This window comes from Hipposideros armiger, unplaced genomic scaffold (assembly GCF_001890085.2).
Source record: "Hipposideros armiger isolate ML-2016 unplaced genomic scaffold, ASM189008v1 scaffold_220, whole genome shotgun sequence".
Taxonomy (NCBI): domain Eukaryota; kingdom Metazoa; phylum Chordata; class Mammalia; order Chiroptera; family Hipposideridae; genus Hipposideros; species Hipposideros armiger.
Genome location: NW_017731570.1, coordinates 2,223,283 through 2,248,656, shown reverse-complemented (window position 1 = coordinate 2,248,656; position 25,374 = coordinate 2,223,283). Strand labels below are relative to the sequence as shown.

At 46.9% G+C, this 25,374-nt stretch overlaps 3 protein-coding genes across 10 annotated transcripts in view; 2 read left to right on the top strand and 1 right to left on the bottom strand.

The window, feature by feature from the left end:
• IL17RD (interleukin 17 receptor D) overlaps nt 1-4,320 on the top strand; it is a 79,744-nt gene extending 75,424 nt beyond the window's left edge. For both annotated transcript variants that reach the window (XM_019654328.1, XM_019654327.1), the window contains exon 13: nt 95-4,320. In XM_019654328.1, coding sequence (XP_019509873.1) covers nt 95-207 — 113 coding nt within the window. In that variant the 3' untranslated portion in view covers nt 208-4,320. The remainder of the gene's footprint in view (nt 1-94) is intronic.
• Nucleotides 4,321-13,503: 9,183 nt separating this feature from the next.
• The window catches only part of ARHGEF3 (Rho guanine nucleotide exchange factor 3), a 306,647-nt gene continuing 294,776 nt past the window's right edge, over nt 13,504-25,374 (top strand). Inside the window, exon 1 of one of the 7 annotated variants that reach the window (XM_019654352.1) lies at nt 13,504-13,604. The gene's annotated coding sequence lies outside the window, so the exon portion shown is untranslated. The other 6 variants (XM_019654346.1, XM_019654345.1, XM_019654350.1 and 3 more) reach the window with 6 other exon arrangements.
• SPATA12 (spermatogenesis associated 12) lies at nt 14,823-19,359 on the bottom strand. The gene is given in 5 exon segments (XM_019654330.1): nt 14,823-15,005; nt 18,799-18,893; nt 18,896-19,003; nt 19,036-19,245; nt 19,248-19,359. Coding segments are annotated over 5 exon segments (708 nt in total).

The following is a 25,374-nucleotide window of genomic DNA, read 5'->3' as shown; positions in this document are numbered from 1 at the left end:
GTAGTCCAAACCCAGAGCCTGCCACATTCTGGCCTGAGTGCCTCGCCCAGTGAGTTGCAATGATGTGTGACTCCGCCCTCTTTTCTTTCCTTAGGTGAGGAGGACCCTCCTGCTCTTCCGTCAAAGCTCCTCACCTCTGGGGTGTGTAAAGCAGAACCTGGTTGCTGCAGCTACACTGGTGAACTCCATGCAGTCGCTCCTTTGTAACGAAATGGAAGAGCCTAAGCATTGCCACTTTAGCTGCCGCCTCTCTCTGGTTCCCCAGCTCATCTCTCTGGTTGCGTGGCCCACCTGCAGCTGAGGTCTCCTACAAGGATATTTTGAGTGAAATTCGTGCCAGTACTTGCTCTCCTTGCCCCTACCTTTTACCAGATATCTTGGCAAAGTCTCCAGTTTTCTAAAACCATATGGAGCTCTGAAAGGCATGTCCATAAGATCTGACAGAAGCTTGCCATGTTAGGTCAGACCTTGGATTAGAGCCAATTCTGGGAGGTAGGGAGGAAACGTAAAGAAATAGAAAAATACTTGCACTGATCCTTCAGACTTAATTTATCTCTGCAAACTTTGCCTATTCACCGTTGGCTACTTCAGTTTGAAATGCTTTGTAGAGAAAGCACTTTTAATGCTATTGCAGCCACAGAAATCAAGTGCCAGTCTATCTGGAATCCGTGTCATTACAGATGATGCTCCCGTTGGTTTTTGGTGTAGAACTTATGATGGCCGTGGCTGCTAAAAAAGCTCTAAGTCAAGGTCAAGAAGGTGACTGAGTATACGCTCACCACTCATAGAACAAGTCTTATGTATTGGTGGGAAGCATGGCTGGCTGAGGTGGGGGCTGCGGGGCCAGGCTGACTGTGTAGACCATTCTTTCTGAGATGGGTTGGTCACCATGCAAAGGCACCAGAGCTCAGCATCCAGGGCCACCGCTTGGTGTAAGTAGGCATCCCATGAGAGTCAGCTCTGCCTGCCAGACTTCCCTGGGTTACATTTTCTGAGCTGCATCTCAGATGTCAGTGCCTGGAAGTTTGAGAGACTGACATACATCTGGACTGTAGTACTGGAATTTGCAGTTCACGTGTCAGTTGGCCTCTGGTCTAAAGTTGTGTCCAGAATATTAGGGACCAGAATCCACTGAAATGTGGCAGTGTGTGGAGGTGGTGGCCGATTAATCTGCTGAACTGGTTTGGACTGATGACAAACCTCTTTTTAAGAAGGTGAAAACGAGGGGACTGTCACAAAAATGAATGTGCTTTTCGAATATTGTCTGAAGAAGACATGGGATCGGAAATCATTAAATTCTTGAGTTTTAAAGCACTCCCCCACAACCCAGCCTGTGAATCATGTTTCATTTTGTATTTTTGTGGTACTTTTCCAATGAAAGATTTGCCTCTTGTGCTCCATCCTACAAAAAAACAACAACAGGTATTTAGAACTTAGGAGAAAATAATTTGCTTTAAAAAGGAAAAGTGAATGTTCTGTTTTTATGAATGACTTCTCTAGAGAATTTGTGTTTCCAAAGGGAAAACAGTTGTTCCCTTCTCCTCCCCATACCTGTGAGGGGGTGTGAGCATCTTTTTCTACCTTTTCTGTAGGTGCTGTTGGATTTGGCACTCTGTGTTCTCAGCACTCACACCGGGGGCCATGGTTTGGACTCCTTGAGCAAATAGGAACAATATTACGGGCAACACTGAGAAACATCCCGAGGAGGGGTGGAACGTGGGAGGTGGGATGGGGTAGGACTTCTCCTTCCGAGCACATGCTGGGCAGGTGGGGAAGGGAAAGTTTGCACCCCTCCTGGAAAGAAGAGGTTTGTGTGTATTTTTGATGCAAATGCCACACTCTCTGCTCTGTAAAGGCAGCTGGCAGCTTCTTGGGAGAAGAACGTGCTCGTCTGTTCTCTGGCATCGAGTTTCCTGCAGCTGCTCTGAGGGAAAGACAAGTGAGCAGCAAAGCTGCCTCCCCCATAAAACCAGGCATCTTGTTGGAGAAGAGATGTTCCATGTTGTCACCGTGGATTAGAGGACGAGCACAGAGTCCTTGCCCACAGTGACGGTCCTATCATCCTGTCCTCGGCGTGCATTCTGTGAAGGGGCTGATCTGTCCAAACTTGCCACCATATGCAAATTCACTTTGGAGCATTATCAGAGAAATTTCCTATTGAAGCCGAGAAGTGGTGCGTGCCCCAAAGGAACCATTACATTAGGAGCCACTTTTACGATAGATACTCAGCTTTGCGTGTGAAATGAGGCATCTCTGAGGAAGTGGCCCCAAGAATGGCATGGAGGACTGGGGCAGGGGAACATCGACTGGGCTTTATGAGCTTGGGCAGAGAGCTTTCATTTACTATGAAAATGGAAGGAAAAAAGTGCTAGTCCAAAAATCAGGTAATTTTTTAGTTTGAATTTAGGGTTTGGGTACTTACTTTGAAATGTTAATGTTTGTGGTGTTCAACAAAATCAAACTGTTGTACCAAGTAATGAAACCACAGGATGAATGCCTAACTCAGAATAAGTTGAGAAGGCCAAGTGCCTGGTTTTGTCTTAATAGTTTCACTTTTTTTTTTTTTTCACCGTTCCCATCTCATGCTGGAAATGGGAATAGCTGCCTTGTAGACTAAGACAAAACATCTGTTTTAAGAAAACCTCCATTTTTTTTTTACTTAACACGTTTTCCAGGCTGTGGAAATGATAAGACAGAATTCAGATAAAGATTCTGTAAGTCATAGGCTTTTAGGCATTGGGGAAACAAGAATTAAAATATAGGGATGCTCTCAATAAAAGTCCTTGATCCTGAGAGTCAAAGGCTTGTGTAGCTAAGTTAGATGGTGTCCTCTGGACAGGAGAACAGGGATAAGTCCAAGGTTCCAGGTAACCAGGAAGCCACCAGGTAGTTAAAGGCAGGGAGCTAGTTGTTTATGTAAACTCACCAATGCCCTACAGAAAGGACTGAGCATCTGACGGAGTCAGCTTTGTCAGGAGAGTGATCAGAGAGGTAAAGGCCCATGTCAAGGTGTGCTCTTCTCTTAGAAGTCAGCTGCAAGCTGCAGGAACCACCTGGACGGGCCCAGCCCAGACACACGGTGGGGAAGGTGCTCCAGAGGGCCAAGTCCTGGGCCTGTGAGCCACACTGATCTCGGGAAAGAATCAGGAGTCATTCAGGCCCAGGCCCAGGTATTCAGGTGGGTAACCCAGCCAGGTAATAGTATTCTGAGCCAAAAATGAGATGGGGCCATAAAGTCATGAGACAGAGTTTTTGGTTGACACATTAGCAGTAACTCAAGATAGTTCCAGATCAGAAGAAGTTCAAAAAATGTCTTTAGCAGCAATGACATCATTGGAATCGATGTGTAGTAATTTAAGTTCATGTATGTTTGTCAAAGTTTAGTCTTACTACTTCATAGCCACAGATGCCTTTTTTTTTTGACTGACCCCTAGTCTCATGTTCTCTCACTTAAGCACAAATAAACAGGAAAACCATCCCTCCAGAAATGTGGATTTATATGATTTTCAGCTCCCCCCAGGGTTGAGCATCTGTTCCTTTAAAAGAAACAAGGAAGAAAAATAGTTTTCTTCCTGGAAAAGACATGACACACCCTCCTCCCCAAAGAGAGAAAACCCGGCAGTCCCCAACTGCGTAAACACTAATTTGGCTCTCTTAAAGAGGCAGGAATTCCTCTTTGTATGTTTATTGGAAAAAGGTCGGCAATGCCAATGTGAAAGTTATTAGCCTTTTCTATTTTATATTGTTGGTGAAAATTGCTATTCTTATTTAACAGGTGGTATGCCTTCAAGGGGCACCATTGTAGCAGGCCATGTATAGTGATAAATAGGTGTGATTATCGATGGCAATGACATGTCCTCTCAGTGTCAGGCAGACAGTAGATCGTCGTGGGGCCTGTGGCAAACTGAAGTGCTCCTGTCCTACCTGCAGGGGTCAGCCACTCCAGCCAGTTGTGGCCACATAGTGTTCCCTGGTTTTCTCATCTTTCCTGAGAAGCTGAGAACCTGGAGTTTTATACGAAAAATTCTGACTTGTTTAGTATTGTCAGCTAAATTAAAAAAAAATTTTTAAGTGTATTCAGGCCCATCAGAACTCATGGGTCGACCTGATTGGCCTACTCACTGCCAGTTTGCCACCTCTGTTTTATAAGATTTGAAATGAAAGGTAATTACAGATGTCTGGTGCCACCAGAAAATGCTCTTGCTAAATGCAGCCAGTAGCTGAGCTGCTGCTTTCCCCATTGTTCCCCCAAAGAAATTTGATATGACTGTGAATGTATTTGAAATATTTTGATTGCTTCTTTACATTTCATGGTGTCTTAAGAAGAAGGCAAGCCAGTTGTTAATTTTAAAATCAGATTTTTGTTCTCCCCAATTAAAAAAAATAAGACACTTGGGACAATTTCCACTTAAACGCCACAACTTGAAGGACTTTATTTATAGTTTTAGCTCTTGGCTTAAACGTTTTTAGATCATGTGCAATTCTGAGCTTAGGCCAAGACTTAAGAAGGAAAGGCAGGCTTTGTGGGGATAGGGCAAGGAATCCTTGTGTGTCCCCCAGGGCCAGGACTTTGCATTGTCTTCTGTTTTAAATTGATCTGTGAATGGAATCTGTTTTGAAGGTGTGAAATCATATGCCAGAGAAAAGCTTTTCCTGATACGGAGATATCAGTTAGGAGCCCTCACATCCTTTCCAGGCCCAGGGTGAAAATAAACAAAAGGAAGTCTGACTGTAAGCCAATATCTCTGATTCCAATTTCAGAGTTTTGGGGGTGGGAGAAAGTTTGGATTATCTAGCCTGTTCCCCCTGGTGTTGGAGCTGTGCCTGAATTATTTCAGACATATGGCTGTAGATGGGACTCCGGACTTTCAGCGAAGGAGACTCTGTAAACCTATCCTGCTGATCAGATAGTTCTTTGTATGTCTTCCTTATAGAAATTCAAGCCGGCCTTCTTTTGTCTGGCGTGTAGTGGAAAAAGAACAGCTGGTCACCTTCCCTGTATTTGAAAACCACAGTGAAGTCATTGGCCTGGTGTTTTTATTTCAGTGATAAATAATCCCACCTACTTAAACCATTCTTCATAGCTCTTGTTTGCCAAGGGCTTAATAATTTTCACTGCTATTCTGTTTCTCAGCCTCACACACTCAGCTTAGTCGCCCAAATACTAGAATGTGGTGCCTTATTCACATTGGTGCTTTGTGAAGGCCACGCTCAGGATGGGGCTTACAGGGAAATTCGTATGTGCCCTGCTTCTCTTACTACTTAAAAATATAATGGCACTTTGAGAAAATGATATATCGCCTATATTCATTTTGAGGATTGTTCGATTGCCACTTTTTTTTTTCCCCTTGGCGATAGTCCTCTATCATGTGTGGCTTTTTTTGCCCCTCTGCAAACACGCGGTGCTTATTCCTGATGTGTTTAATGTCATTCCGGAGCTTCTTCAAGATACTCTTCAGGACCAGCTCTTACCTACTGAGTGGCAGCTATCCCTTCCAATTTTGGATGCTATGTTTATATCTCAAGATGCCATCTTTAATTTGTGATTCAATATTATTAAATGGTGCAGACTTCAGTTTAACCACTGATGAGATAGACAGCAGTTGCTAAGGGCTAATTTGCAGAGGCTGAGTGCAGACCTCTTAGGAATTTTGGTCAGTTGTCTTCCCTCCTGCTCTTTGGTTCTTCTGCAGAATTCCGCTGGGACCACAACTGCTCAGGGAGCTTTTTCCTGTTCTCAAGGGCTGCAGCCGTGGCTCTGAATTGACCAAGCTTTGTGTTTCACACAATCAGAAATCTTAACAAAAGCAAACCATTATGACTGTATATCTGATATTTATGTCAAATAAAATTTCAGTTGAGAAGATTCAAAGAAGCAGTCTTTTAATTATATGTGATGTAGACAACTTTGGCTGCTCCATTAGACAAAAAAAAATTTTTTTCCATTGGATTATACTTGTGTAATTGTTATTTTTTTTAAGTTTTTTTTTTTTTTTTTGGTCTCAAGAAAAAACGTAGTCTGGACAGAGCAAAAACTTTTGTAAAACCCAAATGTGTTCATTTAGAGAGTAGGTAACTTCTATTTTCTCTGTTTTTCCCCCACTGTAGAAGCTCCCTGTTCCCATGTCTGGAGGGGAAAGCCTGTGGAACGCCATGGTTATCACCACTGTCTTTGTTTCATCTTTAAGTTTGTCCTTTGTGGGCTTTGGTGGAATAGCGAGCACTGACAGACTGTAGCAGTGTGCTGTATTTTTACATTGAAAACAATGTCTGTTTTGATTTGTACATAACTCTAAGTAGGTGACAGTAGATCACAGCTGACATTTGCAAAATGTTGTTTTTGTACCTTAGAATTTCTGCCTCAAATAAAATGTTTTGTTTTAAGAGTGTGGTGGCTCATTATTCTAGATCATCTTTCCTGTTGCTTGACTAGCTGGGGTCCCGAGCAGTTTCCTCAGGGCTCCCCCTTTGGGAAGAAGAGAGAATATCCAGGGTGAGGAGGCGAGTGTTGCCAGCATGTCATGCACTATTTAGAAAAAAGGAACCTGCTGACCCTGACCATTTACCTTGCCCTCCAGGAGGCAGGTGCTGGCTCCTCCTTTACCTACTGGTGTCTGGAGCAGGATCAGGGATACTTACCTCAAGAAGAATTTGACTCGCAGAGCAAATGGATTTTCTTTGCAGAACTTTGAAAAGAGCCATTAAAATTTGGAAGCCACTAGCACGTTTCCTGTCATTCAAACAAAAAGAGGTGCCTGTTCCTTCTTCCGACAGATTCTCTCTCTCCTCCTGTGTGCTCTGTGCTCTGAATTAACTTGTTGGTGCCCATCAACTTCAGGGTCAGTCCCCAGCTCTGCTGCTGTCATTGTGACCCTGTGACTGCATCTCTGGGCCTCAGGTTCTCATCCATGGGACAGACCAGACAAAGGCCCTGCTTCACAGGGAGGTGGTTCAAACAGGGTGATGAATGTAAAGTACTTACTGGCATAGTACAGTTGACCCTTGAACAACATGGGTTTGAAATGCATGGGTTCACTTATCCACGCATTTTTTTTTCCATAAATACAGTTGGCCGTCTGTTTCCCTGGCTTTCACATCTGTGGATTCAACCAACCACAGATACAGAAGGCTGACCTAAATTTTATGTTGATTTTCTACTGTGAGGGGGTCAGCGCCCCTAATCCACACATTGCTTAAGGGTCAACTGTACTCAGAAAATGACAGTTATCCGGGAGAGGACAGTGATTGGTAAGCAGGAGAAGGGTACAGAATACAAGCCTTCTGGCCACTACCTGGAAAGGGTATGGCAGAGGCTTCTGTCTTGGGAGCATAGGATTTTAAAAATGGGTTTTCCTTGTTTTTTTTTTTTCTCCCTCCCCACAGAAGGAGTGGTAAAACAGCTCTGAGCAAAGCAATGTTGGCTGCTTAGAGGAGGAAGTTCTGTCAAGTTCTTGCCGCCTAACCTTGGTATAGCCTTCATTTTCCCTGTTTGTTCAGCTAGGATACTGCTTGTCATGTTGTCCATTGATTTCTTCTATCCCGCGCTCTCTGCCGTTTCTCATTTCTAAGAGCTAGTGTATGAGTGCTGACTGCTTTACATGCCATCATCTCTACGCAGCTACTCAAGATGGGTTATCATTTCTTTTTAAGATTTTATTGGGGAATTGGGGAAGGGAACAGTGTTGGGAGGTTGGGGAAGGGGAACATTGTGTTTTCCCAGGACCCATCAGCTCCCAAGTCAAGTTGTTGTCCTTCCATCTATTTGTGGAAGGCACAAGCTCAGCTCCCAGTCCAGTCGCTGCTTTCAATCTAGTTGCAGGAAAAGGGGGTGAGCGCAGCCCATCATCCCATGCAGGAGTCGAACCAGCAACCTTGTTGTTAGGAGCACGAAATTTTGCTTTAGTTGAATAAGAGGCTACAGGCAGTAAGCTAAGCAGGTGGAAGAGGAAGGAGATATAAAATGTATCTTCGCTGTCGTGGGCATAGTGGGTCCTCAATTAATGTTTGTTTCCGCCCCTATGCCCACCATACCTTGTACTCACTGTCCACAGGAATAAAATCAGGAGTGGTCCAAGAACAGGGTAGGTAGAGACTGCAATGGAGGGACGGATGGACACAAATGTGGAGCAAGGCTTTTGCAATGAGACAAAATTCAAATGGGGTCTTTAGGAGTAAGCGAAAAGAATGCAAGCTCAATGGGTTGGCTCCCTGGGCTCTTTCTAAAGGGGATATTGCACCATCTATCACATCTATAAATGATAGAGCCTTTTTACAACATTTATTTGAGAGCCTAAAGTGTGTACTGGGGACACAGTAATGGATAAGATATACACATGATCCCTGCCCTCCCGACTCCACCTTTTTCTGTATGTGGGACTGTAGGTAAATCATCTAATTGCACTGAGCCTCAGTTTTTTCGTCTCCAACGTAGGACTAATACCCACTACACAGGATTATTGTGAGGGATAAATGGAACGGGTCCATAAAGCACCCAAAGCCATGCTTGGCAAGCACTAGGCACTTGGTAAATGGCAGCCATTAGTTACTCTGTGGAAGGGAAGGTCTTGGGCTCTTTGGAGATCATGTGGAGATGGTCGAGAGACCGTTCCCTGCTCATAGGAGCTTCAGCCTTGGGATTTTGTCAGGTGCTAAATTGAAGCATCTCTGTCTTCTGAGAAGAGTATGAGTTGATGCTTGGCTGCTTTGGTGGTAGTCCAGGAAGGAAGGGATGGGCGTTCGGAAGGGGGAGGTACTTTTAGCAAAATTAGGACAGTAACTCTGGGGTTATTAATAGTTGACTTGTGACAGCTGACAGTGAACTCTTGAGACCTGCTGATGTTCCATTCACCAGGCTCCTTTATTCCTGGTTGCCTTCTAGCCCTGATAGAGACGCATTTATCTGGACTTGCTGCTCCACGGCCCCTATGCCAGATGGATGACCACACCCCACTCTGGATGTGAACAAAAGCAGGGATTGTTTCTGTAACAGACTGTCAGTACGAGGTCAGGGGAATTTTCCGAGTTTTAGAAGTTGGAGGGGGGCAGAGATCCAATAATGATCCTTTAGGATGAGACACCTCTGCCTGGTCTTTTCCACTCTTGTCAGAAACCTTCCAGGGAGTGGGCAGGTGTCAGCTTTCGGACAAGATGCAGATATTTCCCACTGGGCTGGGCAGGAGAACCTGCAGCAAGGAAAGGCTGGAACACGCCTGGTGGCAGGATGCAAACCAGTCAGGTCCTGCCTTTGGTTTGTGTAACTGAAGTTAGATGTACTCAAAGGTGCTGCACATGGTGTGTAGAATTGTGCATTCTTACTGGTGAAATTACTTTACCATATTATTTGTGATTAAAGAAGGGCTTTGGTCTCAGGCATTCTCAACTTAGATCTCAGTCTGCTCCTTTCTGTGAGCCAGTAGGCAGGTGACTTTGACCTAGTTAGGACTTACTTAGTTTCCCCATCTGGAAAATGAGCTATAGTTCAGTACCTAATTAGGGCTATCGTGAGGACTGAATGTGAGGCCAGGTGCAGTTCTGGGCACAGAGCCTGCACAGAGTGAGCCCCCTGCCTGTGGGGATGTGGTTACCTGGCGCAGGTTAAGGGGTGTGCAGTTATTAAGTGGGACCTCCCAGATGTTTCCTTCAGCCCTGGCCTGGGTAGCTGATGGGCTAGACCAGGGGTCGGCAGACTGCGGCTCGTGAGCCACATGCGGCTCTTTGGGTTCACACATTGGCTCTGAAGTAAAATTGAAAATGAAAATAAAACTATCATAGTTTAATTTGTAAAAATTTTAAAGGATATTATTCACATAATAGTGATTATGTAAAAATATATTTATGGCTCTCGAATAATTTTTAAATTGTTGTGAGGGACAGGATTGGCTCTTCCAGGGGTCGGCAAACTTTTGAGATGGAGTGTACCCAAAGAGCCGCATGTGGCTCGTGAGCCGCAGTTTGCCGACCCCTGAGCTAGACAGCTGAACTGGAATTCCTGTCTCCTGGAGGTCTCAGCTCCACACGGCTACTGGCAATAGCCTTCACAGGACATGGCTACTTGTCACTCCTTGGTTGAAAATGCCAATAACCCTGGAGGGGAGCACCAAAGTTGCAGGCCTCTCTCTGCATCCCTTTCTTCTCTATGGCCATACCAGACTTTTGAGATTCTTCACTCATTTTTGCCTACCCTGGGGCCTTTGCATATATTATTGCTTCTGACTGAAACATCCACACTCTGTCTCCATTCCTCCTTTGCAATCAAACCTTCCCTGACCACTGTCTGACCAGGTCTAAGTCCTGTGCTTAGACCTGTGCATCAGGAGCACTTATCTCAGCTTGTGTGATTGTGGAACGTCCCACCCTCAGGGCAGGATCCAGGTTGGCTCTGAACCCAGGCATTTCCTACTCCAAAGCCTCTCTGTCTTTCTACTCCACCACTCAGACTTGCTTCTCAGGTGTTCCTCTAGCCCAGGTTATAAGAGCAGACAGGACTTGCTTTCAAAGAAGGCTTTCATTAGCTACTTGCAGAGCATCGCTTAGGTCCGAACAATAAGACCAACACTTTAATCCTTCCACAGGCGTCAGCATCCACTGGGTGAAGGCTGTACCAGGTTAGTGTTGCTTCACCAGCTGGATGCTGCACATCTTTCCACAGCCAAAGGGTGTGTGTTTGGGGGCGGCAGGGGTCGGGAGGAAGGAGGCGGAGCATCTGTACATCTGTACCGCGCTACAGGCAGAAAAGTTGAACGCCCCTTCTAGTAATTTTACTTCTAGGGTTTTCTCTTTAGGATATAACCAGAAATAGGAGTCAAGAGTTTACTGTGCAAAGTTTTTCATCACCAACCACTATCTCTGATATTGAGAAATGAGGAACAAACCAAGTACCAGCTGGAATTGATTATAAGAGGGTGCATTCATACAGTTGACCAAAAAGGGGCCCTTACCAACCATGTTGTAGAAGAATATTTCATGACAAAGGAAAAGACTCACAATATGTGAAATGAAAAAGGATACAAATGAACAGTGGTTATCTCCACGTAGTGTGATGGTGGTGGGTTTTCTCTTATTCTCAGTATTTTCTCCATTGTTTTACATTGAGTGGTATTAGGTCATCAGTGGGTTTTAAACATCCAGTTGGTCGCACACAACGGCAAGTGTTCATTGTACCCGGTGGGCACGAGGAGGCCAGGGCAAGTGATCTCGGTGTCTTGCCCTTGCCTTGGCCAGGCCTCTCGTGTGGTTGCTTCCTCTGACTGTGTTACCTGGTGCCCCACTCCCAGGCCCTCACTGTGCTTTCCCACCTGACATTAGTCATAATGCATCATCTGCTATCCCCACAAGCTATGCGGGAACCTCCTGCAGATACCCCAGCTTTTCCAATTGATTTAGTGAGGTGACTGCCCTGGTCCCCCCAACCTTTGCAGAGTTTGGGGAGATGCAACTGAATTCAGGAATAAGCCTTTATGAATAAGCCTGATTCAAGGAGAAAAGGCGACTGATCATCAATGTTTTCTGGCCTCTTCCCCAGTTCCAAACTCTGGATAGTAACTCATTTCCTGCCGATCTCCCCTCTACCCCCCCAAAGGACTCCCTTCGGGTGTATCATCGCTCCCAAGCAGATTCCCAACCTCAGTCCAGGGACCAACTCCTCTCCCTCCGCTTCCCACTCCAGGACCCAGTGTGGCATGGGTGGGAGGAGATGGGGCACTGCACATAAACCCTGTGGGATTAAATTGATTTGTTTTAGTCTCCGTAGCCTACTTGCAGATCTGTTCTGATTTCTGGAAATCCTGAATTATAAAGTAGGGGAAGTCAAGGAGTTTGCCTTTAGTAATAATAAAAATGCACATTGTCTTGCTGTGTGCAGGGTTCAGCCACTACATCCGTTCCTCGCTCAGCAGCCAGTGGGATCGCATCACCTCTGCTCAGATCTTTCAACGGTGAAGGTCTGGTGTCTCACCTTGGCCATCAAGGCCCCTCCAGCCCCTCCAACCCCTTTCCTCCCCCGCCTGCCCCTCCCTGTGGACTTCCAGAAGTTCCCTGCCCTCTCTCACCTCTGAGCTTCCACACCTCCTGTCCTCTCCACCTTTCTCCTGTCTGGTTCTGCCTGGTCAGGGCTCAGCCAAGGCCCACTTCCCACAGGAAGTCTCCCCATGCTTGAGTCTGGGCCCACTCTTCCCTCAGTCTGACTGTTAACCACATCTGGCTCCCTAACTGCCCAGAGGTGAGGGGTCTGTTTCCTCATCAGCTGTGAGCTCATGAGGTTAGGGACTGTGTCTGTCTTGGTGACAGAGTTCAGTGGTAGGTGGCAGCATCTCAAATCATTGTTAAATGGAATCTACTGGAAATAAAACTTTTATCTTTGACCAGGCTGCCTGGGTAGAACGTCAGGTGTAGATGTGTGGATCTAAAGTGTCTGCCGAGCTCTGCGTTACGGAGTGGAAGCTCTTTATTATTAATCAACATGGCTGACTGTAGTGGGGATCCTCCACAGTGTGGAGCGGGGAGAATAATAAAAAAAATTGGGGGGGAAAGGTTGAGGACTGGGGCTCTGAATGTAGGTTTTGCCCTTGGAAATGTAGTACTGGGGAGGATGTGTGTTCCTTAAACAGGAAATGGATGGGTCAAGAGGCACTGAGTTGGGGGTCAATGAGCCCCTTGAAACTGTAGTGTAATGAAGTTGCAGCTGTTGGAATGAAAGTCAATTTGCTCAAGATGCTTGGTTTTTGGCCCCAAAGGTGGGCTGTGGGCCAGGAAGAGGCCACCCAGCACTTAGAGGCTGAGTGCCTGCAAGGAGAGACAGGAGTTGCAATGAAAGTCTCAGCTGTGCCACAGAGCAAGTCCTGAACACAGCAGGCTGGTTGTGGGGCCTGGGCTGGGAGATCTACATCCCAGCTGCTGCGGTCAGGACAGGTGCATTCCAGGGAGCCCTCCACACCACCCAGGCCTGCCGGTGAGGTGGAATTGGGGGGTGAGGAGGGGAGGTCGCTGTTTGAGCTCACCTCCTGGAGATAGTGAGGAGGTTCATTCAGAGCTCTGATTCTGCCACTTATAGTGTGCGGGTTGGGGGATCAGCCTGGTAAGAGCATTGGCCCTTGAGCTGAATGTCACTCCTCTGACCTGGGGTCTGGCCTCACTTCTCTGAGCTTCAGTTTCTTCATCTGAAAAGTGGGACCGCACCACCCCTATACCTCACTAGGCTGCTGTGAATGTTCAAGTAGATCAAGTACCTAAAATGTGCAAGTAAAATCAAACACCTGGCACATGGAAACAACTAATGAATTTTGGATTTTTATCATCACGGAACCTACAATGTGGGGCATTCTTTATTCCTGTTTTTATGAGTTCCCGAGGACAGTATGCGTTTATCTGTCGAATGAACGAATTAATGCAAAAAACAGTTTTATTGAGATTCCCACGTTTACTTCCGCACGGCTGACCCAGGCCACTGCTGGCTACTGCTCTTTCAGGCTCAGCAACCGCCCACAAACCCGCGATTCCCGACGACAACCTGCTGGGCGCCCGAGGATTCGCGCAGCTGGTGGCTCATCCTCATTCTCACCCCCACAATCAAGGAAAGTGAGGCTTGGGCAAGACTCCACACGCTCAAGGTCAGCCTAGCGGCGGGGGTGAGGCTCCACGCGTAGGCTCCCACCCTCGCCTGCTAGGGCAGCCCCTGCTACCCCCTGGCGTGGGCGTCGCCACAGCCCCATCCTGCTCCGATACCTGTCGCGAGCCTCCCCCGGGGTTTGCGCGGCACCTTCTAGCCTAGGGGAGCGGGAGCCGGGGGCGGACTGCGCACCCCTTTCCCATCCGGTAAATTCTCTACGCTGGAGCCTGGATTGGGTGGCGGGGGATGCCCTGGGGGTCAGATGCCCCATCCGCCCTAGCCCTCCTCTGTCCCAGCCTTCCCTCGGAGCCTAGCAGGAAGTGGGGAGTAGGGAGTGCCCAGTGGTGACCCGGAGTGACTGCGTCTGGGTCCCGCGCCACCTAATTCGGGCGCCCGCGGGGGTCCCGGGTCCGCCTCCCGCCCACGTGGCCAGCGGGGCCTCCCCGCTCCCGCCCCTGGCCCCGCCCCAGGGAGGTCCAGGCTGTGGCTCCGCCGCCGCCGCCGCCGCCGCCGCCGCCGCCGCCGCCGCCGCCGCCGCCGCACGCTCTCCAGCCCCCGCTGGGTCGAGCCTGCGCTGGGCGCCAAGGTGAGTGCGGGCGGCTGGCCGGGAACCCCGCCCCTCCGCTCCGCCCTCCCTGGCTGGACACCCCGCTAGACAACCCAGAGCGGGACATTATGTGAGGTCAGCTCCTCCCCTGCGCTAACCGACGGCCCCGGAGCTGGACCCCCCACTCCGAGTCGCCCACAGCGGGTCGCGGTGCCAGCAGCGGCCTCAGTGCGCTTCCTGGCCCAGGGCACTTGGAGCGCCCTGGGGCGCCCTGGGTACGGCGCAGGTGGGCAGAGCCACCGCCTGTCCCGACTGGCCGCCGCTCGCGCTGGAGACCCTGACTTCGGTCCACTGGTAGCTCTTGAACGAAAGTTCCCGGATCAACTTCCGGGGAGCGAGGCGCCACCTGTCTTGGGACCCAGCCCCTTTCTCCGGGTGTCTTCCCCAGCCCTGGTGGGTTGCCCGCAGGTCAGAGTCGCGTCGGGCGCTGCTGGTCGTGGCTCGCCAGGCCGTCCGTCACTTTGCCGGCTTTGAGCGCGCGGGGCGGTGGCCGGGTTTCGGCCCGCCTGGGCCCTTGTACCGGGGCTGCATCTTTTAAACTGCGCGGCCAGAGGATCTTGAGATCGAGGCAAGGGAGGCGGCCACCAAGGGGTTAATGTGAAGCACCGAGCCTCACAGCCAGAGACGGGTGAGCGTTTTCGGAGTGTGAAAGTTGACCGAGCCGGGTGGAAATGGGTTCCTTTGGGATTTGCCACGAGGAAGAGCCGCCCTTGCATTATCAGCGGTCTCATCGTGGGCTTGAACGTTGCTGAAAAAGAGCGGCTTGTTCCTAGAGGACTCTCGCTCACTCAATGCCTGAAAGGATGCACCTGCAGATACTTAAGCGTTTTATGCACTACCCAGGTGTAACTGCGTTCTTCCCTGGGGTGTGGAAGAGAAGAGCGTTGCTATGTCTTTGTCTTAGCTGTGTAGTCTTGGGCAAGTTACTTCACCTATCTGTGCCTCAGGTTTCTCATCTGTAAAATGGGGGTGATAATAATACAAACCTTAAAGGGTTGTGTAAGATCAAAGCTCTTAAAATTGTGCCTGGTACAAGGTAAGTTCTACATGTGTTAGCTGCTCTTATTCTTATGGCTGACGCTGATCTAACTGGGCATTCTCATCCCTAGCTCCCCAGTGAGGTGGCTGAGCAGGCTCTTGGTCCTTCCCCTTCTCCTACTGAGGAGCTGCCTTATTCAGACAATTGCCGTGGTGTCCCCTTCAGCCCTGAAACACTCTAACTTTGCAGTAACACTTACTATAGTTAACCGGCCTTGTGCAAAATGTATCTCAGAATGTGAGATTAGAGATGACCTTTGTCAAGGACACTCATGAGAAATGGAGTCTCGGGCCTCCTCTGGAAGCTCTGGGGTGTACCTGGATGTTTGCCTCTCTGGGGTGGAGTGGATAAAGTTTCACGTGAATTCCTTCAGGCCTTGGGTCCCCCGACAGTCTGACATTCTCTAGTTTCTATGAGTGTGACAGTCTATTTAGGGGCCCAAAGGCCTGATCTTGTCTCCTCCCCTCTATTCATTCACCTCTCACAGATTGCCCCCTCCCTCAGTTTCCCTGGGCTGCAACAGTTTACTTTCTTCTGGCAGTGGCATCCACAGACAGGAGCTCTCAAACTGGCGTTCCAGGAACCACCTGAAATGTACATGAGATGCTTGGCGCATGGGTGTGTGTTTTTCCAGAGTGGTCCCTTTTCATCATATTCTGCAAAAGGCCCGCACCCCACAAAAGTGCACCCTGAACAGCTGGTGGGGAGATGTGGGTTCTCACCCCCTGGACAGGGCAGGCCCACATTTTGGGGGAGTGTAGATGTCACTGTTACCTCTGCCTCCTAGAGGTGGAAGTGCACATGTGTTCCTCTGTGCCCTCGCTCAGGAATTTCCCAGTGGAAAATTCAGGTCTGCCTGGGCTTGGGAAAATTTGATAAAGAAGTCAGTGTGGGAAGAGGAAGCAGGCTGTAGGGGTAGGGAATGTTGGCCCATGATGGAGCCTTTAGGAGGGGATGCAATTCATGAAAATTTGAACTCAGGTTGTTAGTAGACTTCCCAGAGCCTTTGCACATGCTCTTCCCTCTCCCAGCACAACTTTCCACCACTGCTTCTCATGTCTGGCGCTTTCATGCCCTTTAGCTCAGTTGTCTCCTCTGTAGAGAAGGTTTCCCTGACCACTTTGTCCAAAGCAGCCCCTTCCCTTATCAATTTCTGTCACATTCTCCCATTGTATTTTTTTTCATGGAGCTTAACTGAAACGATCTTACTCACATATTTATGGGTTTATTGTCTGCATCCACCCAGGAGAATGTAGAATCCAAGAGTACAGAAGTGGTGCCCTGTTCACTGCTGAACTCTGGCCCCTGGCATGCAATGGATGCTCAATAAATGTCCCTGAGTGACAAGAATGAGTGAGTACCCACTGAATGAAGTGAGGTGAGGCCGCAGTGCTTTTAAGCGTAGTGAAATGCAAAGGAACTGGCCACTAGTCAGGAGATCCAGGTTAAAAGTGACCTTTAAGGTCACCCAGTTCAACCTGAAGTTTAACCACTTTCACCCCCTCTCTTCCTAGTTATTGCTTAACCTGAGCTTGAATCCTCCAGTGACAAGGGAGCTCCTTGCCTCCTGAGACAGCCCATTCCATTGGATGAGAGATGGGGGATGCAGAGAACCAGATGTGGTCCCTGTACCCACTCTGATGAGGATGAGATGTGGCCTCCAGGCTTTTTTGCACGCTATCATTCCAGTCCTCTGGTCTACTCTACATCCTGATCACCCTTCATCCATCACTGTCTGTCCCGGTGAGCTTTCTCTACTTCTGTGCCATCACCAAGGTTCCCAAGCCCCTGACCAGAACTCAGTGTACTACTGAGTCATCTATCATCAGAAGGGGCCAAAGGCAAAAAGTCATCAAGAGAAAACTGCTGCAGTTTAGAGCACTTAAAGGCCAAGTTCTCTATTATTCAGGACCCTGTAACTGCATTGGGCAGGGGTGGTGAGTGTGAGTGGGAAAGTGGGGTGGGGCTCTTTTCTTTCACTCTTTTGTTCTTTCCCTGAGTTTTCTGAATCATGCTTTAATCAATCTATGAATTGTGGCTATAGCTATGTTTAAAAAATAAATCCTTGGACCCATTATCTTAATAGTTTGTACAAATGTTGTCTGATTCATATCACCTTGCATGTACAGGTCACAACTCAAGTGAGAGTGAAATGTTTTTATGTATGATGGATTCTGATTTAGTGAGTCCAGTTTTCTGCGTGGGAGATCACCAGTGTGGTGGGTAGAGTGGGGTCTGCTATGGAGAGATTGGAAGATAAACTTTTCTTCTTCACGTTAATGAAAATTGTTCATTTAGTTATGAAAATGGATACACATTTTTATGGGAAAAAAAAAAAGACTGAGGAACCTGTAGTTAATTGAAGTCATATCTATACATGTGCTCTAGCCACTTAGCTCAGCTCATTTACTTCATTTATTCAAGAATCATTTATCGAGAGAAGGTTCTGGCACTGGGCCACACAGCAGTCAAGGAAATGGACCATGTTCCTCCCTTGTGGAGTTTACATCCCAATGGAGGAGATGGACAGTAGACAGCTAGACCTATAATATGATGTCAGGGAGTGTGATCAGTGTAATGAAGAAGACGAAGCCGGGTAAGGGTACCCAGAGTGACTGGGATGGAGGCAGAGTTGGTTAGTAAGGGAGGGTCTCGGAGCAGCATTCGAGCAGCCATATGGATTTGTGGGGAAGACCGTTCCATTCATGTGGAACCCTAGGCTCTGGTTGAGTCCCTGGTGTAGCCAGTCAGCTCTTGTGCCCTGGCATGGTCTGTCTCACTGGGGAAGGCCATGTGGGCAGAACCTCTCCCATCTCCTCCCCAAATCCTAGCAGATGGCTGGAGTACGATTTTGGCATTGTGTGCTGTCTGGTTGACCAGAAGCCTTCTATTCCAGAGAGTGGGACCCAGAGTGATGATGTGTTTCCTAAAATTGCCCCCTGGGCTCTGAGCATGAGACTAGGGGGCACTGCTGGGATTATAATTCTACACACAGTAAGACTTGCCTGACCCCACCTGCCCTGGCCATGGACTCCTCTTTTGTGTCATTTGGTTACATCCACTTCATCACCTAGAGGGAACCACTTAGAATTACTTAGCAAGGCTTTGGTGGAAAAATGAAGAGATCAAAATATATAGGATCATGGACCAGGAGATGCATGCTTCCCATTCTCTCCATCAGTTGGTTGGTTGATTGATTAATTGATGGTATTTAACACAGTATAAGATTCCTGGGGCTTAAGGCATGAGATCTTGGCTGTATGACCTTGAAGTACTAACTTAGACTTTCTGAGTCTTGGTTTCTTCATGTGTAATATTGGGGAGGAGGTGTGACAGAGAGGCTTCTTGGAAAAAGTGACATCTAAGAAGATAAAAAAGAGATGGCTACAAGTCACCCCTAATGGAAGGTGGGGTGGGATGGAAGGAAGAGAGAACAGCATGTGCAAAGGTACAGATAAAGAGTTACCAGCATTCAGATGATACAAGATTCTCACTGATTATAGCAGTGTGTGTGTGTGTGTGTGTGTGTGTGTGTGTGTGTGTGTGTGTGTGTGTGTGTGTGTTGGAGTATGCTGTGGGAAGGGAACTGACATAGCAGCCTGCAGTAAATGCCAGTTGACCTGAATGGCTGTGCCTTGTGCTATGGGCTCTGCACTGACATCCTCAGATATTCTCTACAACTATCCTGTGGCACAGGCCCTCTGAGTGTCCCCATCCCCTAGACCAGGACATTGAGGTGTAGAGTGATGAATAACTTTACATCTGTGTGTCTCCCTGGGGCTCTGCTTGGTTGTATCAGGAGAGCTGGAGGTGATGAGGATTCTTCCCAGATTTATTCGGTGATGTCAAAAGAGATGGGTGCTTTGAAATATCTCTGACAGGCCTCACTTGGTGCACATCCTCATGGAGTCAACTCTGGGATGGCAGAGGCCATTCCCAGACAAACGCTCAGTCCCTGGCACAGTGAGGGTTTGCTGGGATGATACATGGGTGCCTCAGGGTCACTGGTGGCCACAAAAGAACAAGGCTGGAGGAAGTCAACCCCTTCATTTCCCAGGTGTCTCCTGACTTTTCCAAGGTGGACCCACAAGTCAGGGCAGAGCTGAACATGGGGCTTGAGTCAAAACCAAACTGCCCCAGAAAGAGAGGCTGGGAACCTTGGCCGGAGTTAGAGGACAGAGGAGGCATTTTGGTGGGTCTTCCCTGTCAGCTAGCTAAAGACCAACATAGTTATTTAACAGCCCAACTTGGTTCCTTGTCCCAAACCCCACTTCCAGCCAGCACGTGGTAACTTTATGGGTCTGGATTTTCTGTTCCTGATGATAGAACCCCAAGCTCTGAATTCATCTTCAATTCTGAGCTCAGCAATATTTTCCTGGAAACAGGAGCCATGCACTGGCTGGCTTTAAGGCAAATTGAAATGCCTGAAGGTTGTGGAGAGTGGAACGCAGTTAGGGTCCTGTGTTCCATTCTTAGCTCCAGTATTACTAGCCTAGTGACCTTGGACAAGCTCATCTGTAAATGGAGACAGTGCTTGGCTAAACCTCATAGGTTTGCTGTGAGGATTAAATGAGGAATTATTTGCCAAGTGCTTATTCCTACCATAGCTGGCATGCAGGAAGGGATGGCTGTGGTTGTCGTATGGTGACTAAGACTGACCCAGGTCACTCCATCACTGCTTTGTGCTCCTGTAGGAACGGCATGCTCACATAATGGAAGTTCGTCATTCCAATTTGGATGCTTTGCCAAGGGCAGGCACTGTCCTTTTCAGAGACGATCTGATTAGGAGCCAAATCTGGATAATGGGGTTAGGAGTCAGTTTATTGTGAGACAGAGGCCAGGTGTGAAAGGCCATTGAGACTTCCTGTCCAACCACACCCACCATCCTCTCCCACGGTGCTCTCACACCAGTCTCCCCAGCCTACAGTGGTCCTCCCCATTTACCCATGGCCCTTGGTCCCTGAAGGGCATGCAATACCCTTGCAACCTGGTTGCTTCAACTTGCTGTACTGATGATTAATCTTCACCACACCACACCCCGAGTCACCTGCTGGACCCCCTAACGGAGCTGAACCTGACAGCCCCCTAGATGCCCCAGAGGCATCCCAACTTGCACATCTTTGCTCCTGCTCGTCCCACTACCCGAAATGCCTTTCTGCTCTTGTCCACTTTCAGAACTTCCCACATGGCCCAACTCCAGTGACCTCTTCCTTCTTTCCTTCCCTTTTGGATAGAAAAAATGCTGTTTTTGCATGAGAAACCCCAGTTATACACTTAGTATATACAAATGCAAACAAATTGGAAGTTGTAGAGTAAATGTTGAAATGACACCTCCCCTATTTCAGGCTTGCTTCTGGCGAGAACATTTATGGTCAGCTGGCTTTATGTTTTTACACCTAGATGTGTGTACCCGTGAATATCTTTAAAAACCAACATAATGGGCTCATTTTATAGGTCTTGTTTCCCAACTAATTTCTTTTCTATTTAGCTATATGTCCAAGAGAACTTTCTCTGTCCATAAGCATCTCTTCTTTTTTAAAACCCTGCCCTGACTCGCTGCCTCCTCAGGGAAGAGTGTACACATTTGTGTGAAAATGTTTTCAGTTCTCTTGGGTATATAGCTCGCAATGGAATTGCAGTCATGGGGTAACTCTATGTTTAACATTTCGAGGAACTGTAAAACAAGTTTTCCAAAGTGGCTGCCCCATTCTGCAACCCTACCAGCAGTATATGAGGGTTCCCGTCACTCCACATCCTCACCGACCCTTGTGATTGTCCATCTTTTTTATTATTACGGTCCTAGTGCATGTGAAGTGGTATCTCATTGTGGTTTTGATTTCCCTCATGACTAGTGGTGTTGGATATCTTTTTTTTACTCCATTTTTTTACTATACTTTTGAGCAGTTTGGGGTTTGTAGTGAAATTGAGAGGAAGATACAGAGATTTCCTCTTTGCCCTCTGCTCCCACCCATGCATAGCCTCCACCACGATCAACATCACTCACCAAAATGGTACGTTTGTTACCAAGGATGAACCTACATTAACATGTCATAATCATCCAAAATCAGTAGCTTACCTGAGGGTTCACTTTTGGTGGTGTACTTTCAGAGGGTTTGGACAAATGGATAATGACATTTATTCATCATTATAATATCATACAGAATATTTTCACTGCCCTAAAAATCCTCTGTGACCCATCTGTTCATCCCCATCTCCCCTCCCCCGCCACAACCATGATCTTATTGTCTCCATAGTTTTTCATTTTCCAGAACATCATATAGTTGGAATCATATAGTATGTAGCCTTCTCAAATGGGCTTCTTTCACTTAGTAATATGCATTTGAGGTTCCTTCATGTCTTTTCATGTCTTGATAGCTCATTTCTTTTCAGCACTGAATAATATTTTATTGTCTGGATGTACCACAGTTTATCCATTCACCTACTGAAGAACATCTTGATTGCTTCCAAGTTTTGGCAATTATGGATAAAGCTGCTATTAACATCTATGGGCAGGTTTTGTGTGGACATAAGTTTTCGACTCCTTTGGGTAAATACCAAGGAAAGTGATTGTTGGATCTTATGGTAAGAGTATGTTTAGTTTTGTAAGAAATCATCAGACTGTCTTCTGAAGTGGCTGGACCATTTTGCATTCCCACCAGCCATGTATGAGAGTTCCTGTTGCTTCACATCCTTGTCAGCATTTGATGATGTCGCTGTTCCAGATTTTGAACATTTTAATAGGTGTGTAGTGCTATCTTAATGTTGTTTTGATTTGCATATCCCTGATGATATTTGATGTGGAGCATCTTTTCATATGCTTGTTTACCATCTGTATATCTTCTTAGGTGAGGTACCTGTTAAGGTCTTTAGCCCATTTTATATTCTGGTTGTTAGTTTTCTTATTATGGAGTTTCAAGAATTCTTTGTATATTTTAGATAACTTCTTTATCACATGCGTCATTTGCAAATATTTCTCCAAGTCTGTGACTTGTCTTCTAATTCTGTTGGTATTGGCTATTGCAGAGCAGAACTTTTTAATTTTTTTAAAAAAGATTTTATTGGGGAATTGGGAAGGGGAACAGTATTGGGGAATTGAGGAAGGGGAGCAGACAAGTTGCTGTCCTTTGGTTCTTCAGTCTGGTTGTGGAGGACGTCGCTTCACTGGCCCATGTTGGTATTATCATTGCGTTCTTCCCAGCTGAGGCAGATAAGTCGCCTGCCATTGGACGGCTGCTCATGGCAGCTCACAAAAGCACACGCCAGCTGCCAACCAGCCCCACTGCAGCCTACGCTGTCACCGGCAGCCCAGCTCCAGGTCAAGCTGTTGTTCACCATCTTAGCTGTAGAGGGCCCAGCGTCACTGGCCCACATGGGATCTGACCTGGTGGCCCTGCTGCTCAGAGCTTGCACTCCCAAGCCAACTCTAAACAAATGAGCCACTCGGCCGGCCCCTAGAAGTTTTTAATTTTAATGAAGTCCAGTTTATTAATTATTTCTTTCATGAATCGTGTTTTTGGTGTCTCTAAAAAGGCATCACCATACCCAAGATCATCTAGGTTTTTCTTCTAGGAGTTTTATACTTTTGCAGTTTACAATGAAGTCCATGATCTATTTTGAGTTGATTTTTGTGAAAGGTGTAAGATCTGTGTCTAGGTTTACGTTTTTCATGTGGATATCCAGTTCTAGTGCCATTTGTTAAAAAGATGGTCTTTGCTCCATTGCCTTTGCTCCTTTGTCAAAGATCAGTTGACTATATTTATGGGCGACTCTTTCTGGGCTCTCTAATCTGTTCCATTGATCTATTTGTCTATTCTTTTGCCAGTACCACACTTTCATGATTACTATAGCTTTATAGTAAATTTTGATGTCAGGTAGTGTCAGTTCTCCAACTTTGTTCTTTTTTGGTATTGTGCTGGCTGAATATCTTTTTATGTGTATTAGCCATTTATATATCTTCTTTGGAGAAATATCTATTCAGACATTTTGCCTATTTAAAAAATTTGGTTATTTGTATTTTTATTATTGAGTATAAAGGTTATTTATATATTCTAGATTTAGTCCACTATCAGATACATGATTTTCAAACATTTTCTCCCATTCTGTGGGTTGTCTTTTCACTTTCTTGATGGTGTCTTTTGAAGCACAAGCTTTTAATTTTGATGAAGTCCAGTTTATCTATTTTTCATGTATTGCTTGTGCATCTGGCATCATACTTAAGAAACCTTTGCCTAATCCAAGTTCAAGAAGATTTATGCCTAAGTTTTCTCCTAAGAGCTTTATAGTTTTAGCTCTTAGATTTAGGCCTTTGATCCATTTCGAGTTAGTTTTTGTGTGTTGAGTGGGGTAGAGATCCAACTTCATTCTTTTGCACATGGATATCCTGTTGTGCCAGAGCGATTTGTTGAAGAGGTCATTCTTCCTGTTGAATTGTCTTGACATCCTTGTCTAAAATCAACTGACCATAAGTAGAAGTATTTATTTCTGCACTGTCCATTCTATTCCATTGATCTGTATGTCTGGCCTGATGCCAGCACCACTGTTTGATTATTGTAGTATTGTAGCACAAATCAAGAAATGTGAGTCCTCCACCTCTGTCCTTTTTCTTCATTGTTCTGGCTATTCTGTGTCCCCACCAGCTTGTTACTTTCTGCAAAATAGGCCGCTGAGATTTTGATAGGGTTTGTGTTGAGTCTGTAGGTCAGTGAGGAGTTTTTCCATTTGAACATTACATCTGGATCCCGATGTACTTTTTTTTTTTTTAATTTTTTTAATTTTTATTGGGGAATTGGGGGGATGGGAACAGTGCTGGGGAACTGGGGGAAGGGGAACATACAAGTTGCTGTCGTTTTTGTTCTTCAATCTAGTTGTGGAGGATGTTGCTTCACTGGCCCAAGTTGGCACCGTCATTGCGCTCTTCCCTGGTGAGGCAGATCAGTCGCCGGCTTCTGGACGGCCGCTCACTGCGGCTGCTGGCCGCTCACGCTGGCTGCTGGCTACACACGGTAGTAGCCCATGGCAACCCACTGCCAAAGGGGCTGCAGCCTATGCCGTTGCCGGCGACTCACGGCAGCCCAGCTCCAGGTTGAGCTGTTGTTCAGCATCTTAGCTGTGGAGGGCAGTGTCACTGGCCCTCATATGTGGGATCCGAACCGGGGCCCTCTGGCATCCCAAGCGAGTTCTTAACCATCGCGCCACTCGGCCGGCCCCCGATGTACTTTTTTGCTGGGTGCATCGCTCACTCAGCTCCCTGAGTCATTGAATCTATTGAGGAGACCCTCAGAGGCCCATCCTTCAGGCTGCACAGACAAAAATCCAGGGGCCTCAGCATCTCTTTTCTTTGTTGATGAAAGTGACACAGTATGGTTTATTGTTGAACTTAAGTCTGGAGACCTTGGATAAAACATTTCCTTCCTGAATTTGTGAAATGGGAATGCATCCGGCACCCATTTAACATATGGCAGACCTGGCTTCTCTTTATCCTAACAGCGTGATGGTGATCCCTGAAGATCCTTCCATACTCTCCTGCTTCCATGGCTTGAGAAGCATGGTGAGAACTGGGGACCCCTACAGCCCTGGAGGCACCAGGGAGTGGTGGAAGGTATTGGGGGTGTAGCCACATTTTAATTTGTCTTACCTATTAGGCAAAGAGGTAGCATTTCATTTAAGGAAAGTGTTCTGCTGTTAAAGCAATTTTTTGTGCCCTGGGCTCCCCAATTCAGTGGCATCATAGTTTGAAGAATGGAATAAAAATAAGAAAGGAATATTATCACATATTAAAAGATTAGTTTACACCCCTGCGTGCACTCTGTGTATCCCAGCTATAATGCTTTGGCACAAGTTCAAGATTGTATCCTCATGGAAGATGAAATAAAAAGTGAAGAGCTTACATGTGTGTCAATAGGAACCTGATTTTCCAAACTGAAGGGAACAGCCTGGGAACTACATTGGAAATTGCAAACCCACTCGCACCTCAGCTTACTCTCAGCTGGGGTGAGTAGCTCCATTTTATTTATTTATTTATTTATTTAGATTTTTATTGGGGAATTGGGGGGATGGGAACAGCGCTGGGGAATTGGGGGAAGGGGAACAGACAAGTTGCTGTTGTTTTGTTCTTCAATCTAGTTG